The following is a 12,802-nucleotide window of genomic DNA, read 5'->3' on the forward strand; positions in this document are numbered from 1 at the left end:
ATTTCATAACTGACCATTTCACCTGCACCTCCGTCAATGCCATCTATTGCATAACTCACACCGACTTATTGCACGAAGTTAAAAAGGTTGGTGAGAAAGGAAGACGACTTGATGACCGATTCCGAGAACATCTTCGCGACGTGGAAAGAAATAATGTGGACGCATTCAAGCCAATCGCTAGTCAATTTAATCTCCCCAATCATTTTTAATATGGCAGTTTGCAGCCTTTCCCCATGTCTAGGCAGGTCAGAAAGCCGCGAAACTATCACAAAAATATCACAGCAGCGCCACAATGATATTCCCCAATTGGTGGACGTCGCATCCTCAATATTCACCTGATTCAAGAGAAGTGGGCCAAGTCCAAATAATCGCTAAGGAAACGAGTTTCGACGAGGACGAAAGCTAATGTATTCATAGCTACCATTGTTGCAATGTTTGCTAAATGAATGTTTTGGTGATTATGAGCACAATCATACTCATGCAAATGATTCCTAAGGAAAACCAAAGACATCTAGTTAGTCAAATTTTGTTTGTAGTTTGTAGTTATGTCACGCAGAACAACCAAAGGTAAGAAAATTCTCTCCCTGGCTCCAGGGTTTTCAAATTGTAATTTGTGCATGTTTTGTAGAAGACATATTGTAACTCTGGCAACAGAAGTTGAGCCTTTTCTGTTTTACTTTTCGCTGTTCTTATCACTTTCAAGGGGTTTTGTGTGTAAAAAAAATGTAATTTTGTCATTTAAGAACTTATTTGGTATGATGTCAAATAACGAGGGAGAGCTAAAAAAACAGAAGTCGCACAGCTTGTTAAACAAGCTGTATAGTTTACAACTACGCAATGCATGTTTTGTAGTTGCTGCATTGTAACTCTAGAGACAGAAATTGAATCTTGTCGGCCCTATCAACGGCTTTCTTGTGAGAATTAGCAGTGTCTGTCCGTCTGTCATATGTATTGCTTATGTCGTTAGGCAAAAGAAGGAAAATACCTGCTTCCCTTGTTCTTTTGGTTTTGCCGTATAGACATGGAAAATAAATGAAAAAATATGCAACAGCTGCACAACATTATTTTCTTAAGCTGTTTAACATTACTTATAATGCAGATCAGGCTTTCCTTACAAGCGTGCTGGGTATCAATTTTGTTTGGACTTTTCGTCCTAAATTTGTGATGACTGCGATCATTATGGATAGCATTACACTCCTAATAGAAGCTAAAAGTAGAGCAATCTGGATTTATTATCCTTCTTATCAAGCACTCACAACATGTTTTAGGCTCAAAGCATCATTAAATGATTGCTTTAAAATTGGTTATTACCAAACTGACATGAGTTATATCATTTTCAATTAGAATGTTACTAATTTTGTCAAACAACCCCCATGCGTGTTTTACGTAGGTGTTAACTTAAATAAAAAGCAATTTTAGGTTAGCCTATTTTTTAATATCACTTGTTACTTAGTATCAAAGGATAGAGAAAGGTAAGGAGGCATTGTCTCTTATTTTGAACAGTCTTGTGAAATTTTCTCATCTGCGGTTTTCATCCCCTTCTTTTTGTTCACAAAATTTGATAGGTTGTTCCCATCTCTTTCAGTATTGATCACATCCTTTATAGATAAAAGGACATCATTCTTTCTTCTGAGTTAGGAAATGGAAATTATTTTTGCTAATAAAATTCCCTAAATTAATGTGATCAAGGCAGTGGAAAGGAAAAAGAAAATAACACAAGATATATTTGTTGTCATCCGTAACGTCTAAATTTTGCCCCTATTTAGTAAAGGCACACAAAAGATCAATTGAAACGGTCTTAACTTTATAACTAAATCAAAATAAGGTAACTTCGCGCGGATTCGGATTTTCATTAGCTATATCGTAATAAAGGATAACACGCTCCAGACACACGATCAAGAAAATACACAAGCTGAGATAGCTAATAAGGATTTGGGTTTATTTTTTTGGATTAAAAAGAGAGAGCGCCTATAGCAACTTCACGTTTTGTAGGAATATATTGGCTTCTTGCGTCAGTAGTTGAACTACATTTAAAAAAAACGCATACAATCTTACTTGGTAGTTTGTCAAGAGTTTTAAGTCGTCATCAAAGTAATGTTGCAGAATGTGTCATTCGTTTTGACTTTTTATCCAGATGAAGAGAGGTATTTCTCAGCGTTTTGCCGCCTTGTCAGAGAAACTCCTGCACAGAGATTTTGAATTTACTTCGTAAACCTGTCGCCTGAAATGTCATAAGCGTTAATCCTCTCAAAATAAACATCCCCGGCGAAGGGTTTTCGCATAATCCATTTTCGCTAGAGTTTTAGCTTGTCGCTGTTTTCAAATGACCATCCAAAAAGAATCTAAAAAGAATTCAAGGTACGATTTATACTCTGCTTCATTTACAATTTTATTCGAACGAATATCATTCTCGCAATTTCATTCTTCTCAAAATATATCAACTCATAGGGTAATTTGGTCTTACTCTTGATACCCAACTAATTTATTCTTGTTTCTAGTCACTATCTTCCCACCAATAGCGTAACTCCATTTTTTGCTTATAAATACACACACAACCCACAATTCCTCCGTTCGCTCTGACAAAGGGCTAACGCTCAAAACGTCAGGAAAGATCTCTCGCTCAAAGTCCAAATAGGGGCTCAGTAAAGAAGACTCCAGCACTCCAGCTCATAATTGATCCTGTCGATGATTACTTAATCAAGTACACTACATAACTACGATTGCATAATCTGTTTCAAAACGATCAATTTAAAAAGGAAAGTGAGTTTCCAGAGACAATTTTGATAAAAGGTTGTGAGCTTCACACCTAGTTTACGAAAGATTGTATTTATATTTTTACTCTCATCTTGCTTTACGATGAAAAAAAGTTTTCAACGCTATATGTTTTGCCCGGAATGCTTGGTGAGGACTTTGGTAAATAAAGGACAGCAAAATACAAACTGGAAAATGCATATTTTTTTTGTAGCAGCTTTGTTACTCTAAAAACCTAATGAAGAAATTTTTGATGACCTCGATGGCCACGTGTAACTTTACCCTCCTGAATGAGGAAGTAAAATAAAGCAATCGTGATAAATTCTCCTTCTCCTTCCGCGTTAATTTCAAAGCATCGTGAAATGATGTTTAACACTTAACACGTTGTTTTAAAATTAAACAAATGAGGGTTGCATTATTTTCAATTAGACCCTGACTGATTTTTGTTAAACAATCCCACATTTCTTTGGTGCGTGCCCAATTTGAAGGCAGATGAACAATATTTTAAACTATTGCTTGTTACCTAACATCCTTGGATAAAAAAGGGTAGGGGATCATTATCTATTCTTAATACTGGATTTCAGGAGAGTATACGGTCTTTGCATGGCATCTTCCAAAGTTCAAAACTGGAATTTTCTTCTGTTTTTAAAACTTATTCTACGAGTTGTTTTGTTCCCTTACATTGTCACCTTAACAAATTTTAGTCAAAGGACTTTTTCGAGTGAGCTATGCAATTGAAATCCTTTTGCTGGTAGAACTCATCCAATATGATGGAGGCAATAATCCCTATTTTCCTAAGATGGGAAAAAATGGGAGAAACTTCGGCACTTTTCAAAACCGTATCGTCCAAGCTCACCCTCCCAACTAAGAGATCATTGCACAGCGTTGAATTTCCATGAGTTTCCTAGTTTAAAAGGTTTCAAATAGTTAAACAAGGAAGAGTCAACGAACGAAGAGTCAATGTATTTTTGAAGATGTATTTTAGCAAAATATTATTCTGAAAAACTCGGACAGTGCAAATCTTTTTTTGGTCCAAAACCTTGAAATTTCTTTTATTCTTAATCCTACAACTAGTTTCCTCTGCAGATTCACTGATTAAAGTGTTTTTTAATTTATCATATCTTACTATAGCTTCTGATTTACCTTTACTTTCATAAGTCTCTGTGTTATTTCTACAAATGTCTTTTCTTTTCAGATTTGGCGTTAAAGCAAGATGAAAACTCTGTGGGTCTTGGCCATCGTAGTATTCGGCATATCAATAGGTAAAACAGTAGCAATTGTCAAACGTTTTTGTGTTGACCACTTTCTGTTCTCAACTAACTAAAAATTTCTCACGCGTTATTCTTCTATACAGGTGTAGCCCCAGCGAAAGGTTAGTAGATGGTTTCCGTTGTCTTAATTTTATTTAGCTGAGCATACCAAATTTCTTCCAAAAAGAAGTTACTTCATGTTTATGCGACGCTTTACAAATGATTCTATTCGAATAAATTTGTTCTTAACGATTCTACGTTCTTCAAAATTTTTTATCCCATGGTTTGCTTCATATTTCATTGATGCATAAAATATCCTGTTATTTTTCAATGCCAGCATAGACAATAACCTGAGTTCTACTCAAGTAATTAATTCAACGTTCAAGATTAGTTCACATAAATTGGCTCTTCCAAACGACAATACCTTCAACGTCAAAAACGTAAAGTCAGAGAGTGTTTTATGTGCCTCAAATACTAAGACTAGCGCAAAAGCAAGGTACTTCTCTTTCTCAGGATAATCTTTCTCTAAAGTTATTTATCGTTCAATTTATCCCGCTCTTCCAAGACGAGTGGTGCATGTGTCGCGCATATTTATTTCTGAAGTCTTGAGCTGGGTCTCCGAAGTGAGCCAAATTAGCGTCTCAAAACGGATCATTTCTAAAATTTTTTGGAATCACTGACTACGGAAATGATTTTGAAAAAAAAAAGCCGGGGATGATTGCCCAAGGAATAACATGAACAGGTACGATCCTTCCTCTATCTTTTTCTTTATACTATCTATGCCGCCATTATTTGTTTACTGAAAGGCACAAAATCCTACAGAATTTTTGAAGACTTAGTATCATTCTATCATGTGATCCTGTCGTCTGGTCGTCTTGTTGAGAATAGTCCTGAGAGGGACTGTTGTTGGTAGCAGTGGGTGACATTTCTACAACCTGAGCGAAATTTAAAAAAAAAAAAAAAACCTGACATGAAATGAAAAACCCGATTGTCTCTTGACTGTGATGATGAGTTCTGCTCAGGTAGTCGAAAAGTCAGTCTTCACTATAGAGGGATGTTCCCAGGCCTACTCTCACCCGTACGATCAGACTATATAATCACATACTACCATTGGATTCACAGTATTTACTGTATTGTATCGTGCGTAGGTGGCTGCCTTGACCAGAACATGGATGTGGCCATTGTTGGTGACATATCGAAAAGCATGAAGAGTGATCACCGAAGTAAGTTGATAGGACTGGTTAAATCGTTGGTGGACAAGATGGGTGTTTCTCGTGAAGGAAATCACTTCGCAATTGCCTCCTTTGGACCGTACGCCGCAATCAATACCAATTTTAACAACCAGAATAACTACGAAGCGGAAAATTTAAAAAGAGTCGTTAATCAGAGATTTCGTGTTGTTCCAACAAAAGTTGGAACGCGCACTGATCTGATTCTGCAAAAGGTCAATACCGCATTGTTCACCCCAGCGGAAGGAGACAGACCTGATGCCAAGAACATAATGTTCATCTTCACTGATGGAGAGCCCTGGATTGGCAAGTGGGATAAAAGAAAAATGATTCCCTTTGAGGATTCCACAAAGGCTTTGGAGGTACTATCGCTAAACCCTTATTTAACTTTGATTTGGTGAATCTGTCAGTGTTCGATATTGACTGTTGGGTAGGAGACAAAGACAGCTTTGAATATGATATGACATATCCTGTTGGCTCAAGTACCTTTATTTCCCTAGTATTATTATTTTCTAGTCTTATAGTATCATGCTTCATCTGCTCAGGTTTTCGAAACATCCGTCCTATGATTAACCAGTGAAAACAGTCCTTTCCGAACCAGTATAACTTAGAACATCAGAATACACGATCATTCGTGACTCTTGGCTTCAAAACGTCAATTTTTTTTCCTTTTCCAGGCAAAAGATGTAAGCATCGTTGTAGTAGGGGTCGGCAAGAACTTTCCGGAAAAAGAATCAAACTTGAAAGACATAGCTGGCAGTAAAGGAAAAACCCTTCGCTACGGCAATTTCGACGCACTCTCCGGAAAAGTGGACGAAATCCTCAATGAAATGTGTGGTAAAGCTTTCGCTTTTCTGTTTTTTTTGGTGCTTTTTTTCTTAGAACCATAGATTTAATACCTCTTCAGCTTGACTTTCTTAAACAAAGATGGAATTCTTAATTGGTTCTCATTTATAAACTATTGGAAGAAACACACATAGATGACGTCACCAGCAACAACATTTGGCTTATCGTGCAAAATAGATAGATTCTATTTTGCTGTGAGTCTGTACAAATACTGAAATACGTCAGATCACAGAAGACTTTGAAATGTGGTAAGAAAATCCTAACTCGTGGAACTCCCGCTTTACTCATGGGCCATGGGGCTCCCATGGTGCATCGATGTCACTCCAGGAGCTCCCCGCGGCGCGCTAACATCGATTTTTTTCACTGATTTTTTTGGACCGCGGGACGGACTTGAACTCCTTTACAATGAGTAAGTGTGCTTGATAAGAGATCACATGGTAGTCATTTCTCTGAGATATTACGCGCACACTAAATTTTGCTGTCCGTTATCTCCAGGACTGCCCTTTAAAATTTAGTATTACCGAACAATCCTTAAAAAACATCTGTAGCACAAACTGTATCAAGTTCACAGTAATCAAGGGCCGGCTGAACTTGATTTGTTTGGATTATGTTTGGAGTCTTTAACTAAGCGATTTGAGCACGATAGGTTTGGCTTCCATTTGATGTTGCCTCAAAATTTAGGTCTCTCTGTTGTCATTTATCAGATATTACGCCTTTTTATTTACACAGCTCTTCCATGCACAGCAGGACTGGACATTGCAATTGTTCTCGACAAATCCAAGAGTGTAAAGTTACCAAATCTCGAAAAGGCTATCACCTTCATAGGTGACCTTGTTAAAACCTTCCACCCTGCGCCTGATGGAGATCACTTCGGCTTGATCACGTTTCATGAGAAGGCCCAAATGGTGTTTAAATTTGCTGACTCACAATATCATGAAAAGAACGCCCTCTTGCAGAAAATAGCCAAAGAACCTCGTAAGCTGGAACTATACACCCGTACCGATCTGGCCCTGATAATGGCGAGGGATCAGCTGTTTACTGAGGAAGGAGGAGACAGACCAGACAAACCAAATGTGATGATTGTACTCACAGATGGAAGACCAACAAAGCCTAAAGGCGACAAAAGTTTTAACTTCAAGGAGTTTGCCGATAAAATAGCGGAAGATTTCAAAGTGAGTTTGTTGCTGTCGTTGTTATTTTTTTTTGTATTTTTTTTTTCTCGCAGGATGTACAATTGGCACTCAATCTTATTTATGTCAGGAAAGATTTTTCACTTATCTGGGTGAAAAAACTTGTAATTAAACGCGAAGATACCTTGCTAGCTATGCAAATATGTATCACAGTCAGTAATTTTGATAGCCATCCCGGAAATTAATTCTTAAAGCAACGCAGCACAGCAAATACTGTGCTTTTGTCTACACAGCTGATCCAAACTGCTGTGAAGTAGAAATGCTTATAGCACAGAGCCCCTGCATTTCAAGTCTATCCTTTCAGTCATCATCATTCAATATTTTTCTTAGTGTTCAGATGTCACGTTGCAGAAAATATGAAATTGTGCTGTCGTGCCGTTTTGTTGTTACTTTCTTGCGCTTTTGTGTTAAAGGTGTTGCAATTAATTCTCTAAAAGACGTGACTCTGATCTTCGCATGAAATCAATAACTATTAATCTGTGCAGGAGACCACCCGCCACTTAGCCAAGTGTCGTTTCTTCAGAGAAAATGTTTCATTAAACTTGAAAACATTAGGGCATTTGTTAGAATAAGAATCAGTCGATACCTTCAATGATAAAAACACTTTTACATATGAAAATTAGCAGACTATCACCTATCTAGAGAAGAAATTGCATTAAATTGGAGGATCATGCACATACGAACTTGCAGTAAAATTATTTTTTTCGAGACTTAATGTTTCAACTGCGATCTTCATTTCAGAGAAGTTTCTTTGGTGTCACCTCTTATTGCAGTTATGTTTCCTGAAGTAGTATTGTATGGCTTTATCTATGCTAAATTCATGATTTAACGTGTCATTCATTGCATGCATTTATAAAAGGATGTTCGAGTAATTGCTGTAGGGATTGGTTCTGGTATAGATCAGCCTACCCTTCTCTCAATTGCTCGTGAAAAAGACCAAGTCGTTACGGTCGGAGGCTTCAGTGAGCTGGCAGACGAAATGAACACAATAAAATCAAAGGCTTGTTCCGGTAAGTTTGCATTAGTCGCGACCAACTAATTTCCTTCAAGTAAATGCAGCACAGTAATTGTGAAGCATAGGGCTTGTTGACATACCGAATTATGTTGTAACTTTTTTTGTTGTGTATCAATAGATACTTGTCGCCGAGCTACATGTTACTGACTTCCACTAAACGTTAACCACGCTTGCTTACTATCAATTAAATCAATCGAGGTGAATTATTAAGGATAGCTCCAAAAAGTTTTGAGAGAGGGACCCGATGAAGTTGTAGAATAGAGAATAGCTGTCAGACTATCAGTATGGATGAAACTTCATGTACTTGAAAACGGACAATTATGAAAATAAAATGCAAAAACCGAAAGGAAATTTTCTTATAGAGGCTTTGAAATCTATTTGAGATTGTCTTTAGCCTTTTAAACATTTCCATCGTTATGCGTTATAACGTCATAATCAAGTGAAGATACAAATTGGTGACAAGAGAAAACGAGCTCGAGTTCCTATGATCAATAAAATTGTATACCTTAGACGAAAGAAGGCGTTAAATCATTCATAGCTGCTAAAATAAGTGGTACCCACTGTTTGACCAAATACACGATCGAATTAGCATGATTTTCTCTCCAGCACTTAACGGTGGCTATTCAGAGTGGTCTGAGACTGAGTGCAGTGTGACGTGTGGAGTAGGAGTAAAAACATCAACAAGAACCTGTACTAATCCACCGCCTTCTGCTGATGGAAAGGACTGCAGTGGGCTTGGACCAGCAAAAAAGACAGTTTCATGCAACGAAGCAATATGCCGTAAGCATTTTAAGTAAGACTTTTCGTATCACGTAGAGTAAAATTTCCGAACCATATCACCGTTTTTGTTAAAAAAAAAACCACCTTCGTTCTTACAACAGTTGCTGATCAACTCTGCGTCGTCATTTGAAACCTAGGTAACAAAATCAATTTTATTCCGATGGACTGATTTTAATATGCTACCATGGGAGTTTCCAACAGATACAGTTGTGCAAAGTACTAATATCGGCTGACCGTAAGTTTTTCGGTGAAAATAGAAACCAAATTAAAAGATAGTACGAAAAAAGGACGAGTGAAACAAAAAAAAACATACGAGCAGCATTATAGAGCCTGAAAAAATGAAAACAATTATAATTTCAGTCAAAATATATTGTTGATCTTCGTTCGCTTCTCTTTAAAGTAATTGAAAAAGTTTGTAGAAATTTTTTAAAATGAAAACTAACCTTTTATGCTTATACTTAACCTTTCATCACTTGAATAGATTGGCGGTATTTTGTGTTCGGCCTTTCTATTAGCTTTGAGTTCTATCCCAGCTGCGATATGTGGAGTCTTATTTTTATTTCTTGAAGCAATTTTTATTTCTTGAAGCAATTATTATATAATGGCACAAGTGAAAAGCTAGCGTATGACACAATTAAACGTGTGTTGTGTGGTAGGGTAATCTGGAAAGTACCATCACACCACACCACTGTTACCTACAAGCTGTATACATTTATGAAAAACAGAAAACTAATAGGCCAGGGGTGTGGCAAACAGAATCCGTGGTAAAGAGCGTAGCAAATGGTGTCGGTGTTATTGTTCAGTCTCTAAGTACGTCTGTCATTTGTCATCAAAGATGAATAATTTGAACGGACCAGCCAAGCAAGTGAAAATAAGGAGCGGTTTTGGAATCTAATAGGTAACGGTGAATGAGTTATTGCAAATCGTAAAATGGCGTCGAGCTAAAAAATTTAAGGCATTATTGACCATAAAAAAGTTAAACTTAAAAACATACGGTATCTTATATGACCTTGCAGCTTTCTAACAATATGAAAGTAATGCATTTAATTTTTCTCTATTGAAAGCAATTGACGGTGGATACACCGAGTTTTCTGAGTCTGAATGCAGTATGACATGTGGAGGAGGGACAAAAAATCTGACAAGAACTTGTACCAATCCGCCGCCATCTAACGGTGGAAAGGACTGCAGTGAACTGGGACCAGCTGAAAAGACAGTTTCATGCAACGAAGCAGAATGTCGTAAGTATCTTTAGTGAGTCACCTAGGGTTAGAGCGATATATTTAGACGTAAAAACGTTTGTTTACCTGTTCTATATGCTATAGCTGAGGTAAATAAGCACAACTGAAGTTGCAGCTTTTGGTTGTTTGTATAGCAATTGATGGTGGTTACACTGAGTTTTCTGAGTCTGAGTGCAGTGTGACATGTGGAGGAGGGACAAAAAATCTGATAAGAACTTGTACCAATCCGCCGCCATCTAACGGTGGGAAGGACTGCAGTGAACTGGGACCAGCTGAAAAGACAGTTTCATGCAACGAAGCAGAATGTCGTAAGTATCTTTAGTGTCACTTTGAGTCATCTATGGTCAGAGCGGTTTATTTAGATGTGAAAAAAAATTTGTTTACCTGTTCTATATGCTGAAAAATGTCGTATTTATTCACGTGCGTTGTTACGGCTTTCCTCAGGGCTGGAAATCCTTGTATCAGACTGTAGCTTATATGAGACATACTTTCATCATATTTAGAGGCTTAAGCAGAGTTACTTATGGGGTACATGAGTGGATTGATGTTGGGTCGCTATATAGACCTGACTGCTGTCACTGTTGCAACTATAAAACCATTGATACATTTCTTCAGGATATTTTATTCTTTCATTTCGACAGCTCCTCTATGCACAGCTGGACTAGACATTGCAATTGTTCTCGACAAGTCCAAGAGTGTAAAGTTACCAAATCTCGAAAAGGCTATCACCTTCATTGGTGACCTTGTTAAAACCTTCCATCCTGCGCCTGATAAAGATCACTTCGGCTTTATCACGTTTCATGAGAAGGCCCAAATGGTGTTTAAATTTGCCGACTCACAATATCATGACGAGAATGCCCTCTTGCAGAAAATAGCCGAAGAACCTCGTAAGTTGGAACTATACACCCGTACCGATCTGGCTCTGATAATGGCGAGGGATCAGCTGTTTACCGAGGAAGGAGGAGACAGACCAGACAAACCAAACGTTATGATTGTACTCACAGATGGAAGACCAACAAAACCTAAAGGTGACAAGAATTTTGACTTCAAGGAGTTTGCCGATAAAATAGCGGAAGATTTCAAAGTGAGTTTGTCATTGTCGTTGTTTTGTTTTTTCTCACAGGATGTACAATTAGCACTCATCTTACTTTTGTCAAGTAATGAGTGAAAGGGACCTTAAAGTTATTTGAAATATCATGCACATATCAAACTCGTATGACAACCTTTCCCGTGACATAAATTTTCAAATGTAATCATTAAATTAGAAATGTTTTCTATCGTATTTTTCCTTTTTTCATTTATGCTTTCGTAAAGTATTTTTGTCTCCATGCATGGTTCAATCCATGTTAACTTCATGATATCTAACAAAGGATATTCGTAGTTTAAGGAGCCGATTACTGCGTGCCTTTAACGCTATCCTCTCTATTAGTATATACTATAGTGCATTATTTATTATATTTATTTATCTTGTTAAGGACAAGGATGTTAGAGTTGTTGCTGTAGGGATTGGCAGAGGTATAGACAAAGGAACACTTCTCTCAATTGCTGATAACAAAGATGATCAAGTGGTTGAGGTAGAAAACTTCAGTCAGCTTGAAAAGGAGATGAACACAATCAAATCAAAGGCCTGTTCTGGTAAGTTTAAATCAGCTTCACCTTTCTTTTAATCTCTTCAGCTATGGTCAATGACTGATGCCATTTTGACTTCATTTCATTGATTTTGGAAAATAATGTTGTAGCCTTGTATAAGTAATTTTGAGTAGTTGTAACTACTTTTGGCTTAGAATTTATACATTTATGCATTTATACATTTATGCATTTGTGCATGTTGTTGCAGTTCTGTTGATTCCTTCCATGTATTCCTTGTTGAATTGAACAAGCTCATTTTAATTTTTTTTCAGAATAAAGACGCACCGTATTTAAGACGTGTCTTCCATCAAAAGGCAAATATTGGTGCAAGGAAGCTGCTGCAGTGTTAGTTTCACAAAATTACTGTATCTGCAGACGATATCGGTGATGGGATGAATGAATAAAACCTTGATCCACTGCTTTGCTTGTCAATGAATGCTGTAATATAACTTCGGCCAGTTTTTTTTTTCTTTAATTTAAATTTTTTTAAAATTTATTTATCTTTTTTTTAAGAAATGGATAATAAGGCTAACGGTGTTAACATTAACATTAACATTGGTGGTAAAACAAAAAATGGTCCTACTGTAGCTGGAAAAATATGCGCATTAAGGTGCAGCAAAATTCTCTTTGCGAATTTATGGGGATATTTCCGAATACTTCCATATCTATTAACATTAACAGTTCGTGCTTCACATTTTCCAGTAAATCTCACGAAGTTGCTTCATCGCTCATTGGTGTTATATCTCTTGAAACTATTAAAAAAATCGGTGATGGAAATTAGTTTTTGACACTGAAAATTATTTTTCAGTTTGACACCTACTTTGCCACTGAAGGAAGACACTAGACAGGAGGGTCGAAACGTTGGGTCCATGAA

General features: G+C 37.1%; 1 protein-coding gene across 2 annotated transcripts; it reads left to right on the plus strand.

Moving 5' to 3' along the window:
- Positions 1-1,454: 1,454 nt before the first annotated feature.
- Positions 1,455-12,339, plus strand: LOC131786455 (uncharacterized). 2 transcript variants are annotated; one of them, XM_066159130.1, is made up of 13 exons: positions 1,455-1,472; positions 3,947-4,013; positions 4,106-4,123; positions 5,150-5,592; positions 5,908-6,067; positions 6,806-7,248; positions 8,126-8,276; positions 8,888-9,061; positions 10,126-10,299; positions 10,434-10,607; positions 10,941-11,383; positions 11,775-11,934; positions 12,201-12,339. In XM_066159130.1, the coding sequence occupies exons 2-13, from the start codon at positions 3,965-3,967 to the stop codon at positions 12,203-12,205; spliced, it is 2,394 nt and encodes a 797-aa protein (XP_066015227.1). In that variant the 5' UTR covers positions 1,455-1,472; positions 3,947-3,964; the 3' UTR covers positions 12,206-12,339. The 2 variants fall into 2 exon arrangements, with proteins under 2 accessions (XP_066015227.1, XP_066015228.1); XM_066159131.1 differs by lacking the exon at positions 12,201-12,339 and having other exon boundaries at positions 10,941-11,327; positions 11,775-11,928.
- The last annotated feature ends 463 nt before the right edge of the window (positions 12,340-12,802 follow it).

This window comes from Pocillopora verrucosa, chromosome 12 (genome assembly GCF_036669915.1).
Source record: "Pocillopora verrucosa isolate sample1 chromosome 12, ASM3666991v2, whole genome shotgun sequence".
In the NCBI taxonomy this organism is placed as follows: Eukaryota; Metazoa; Cnidaria; class Anthozoa; order Scleractinia; family Pocilloporidae; genus Pocillopora; species Pocillopora verrucosa.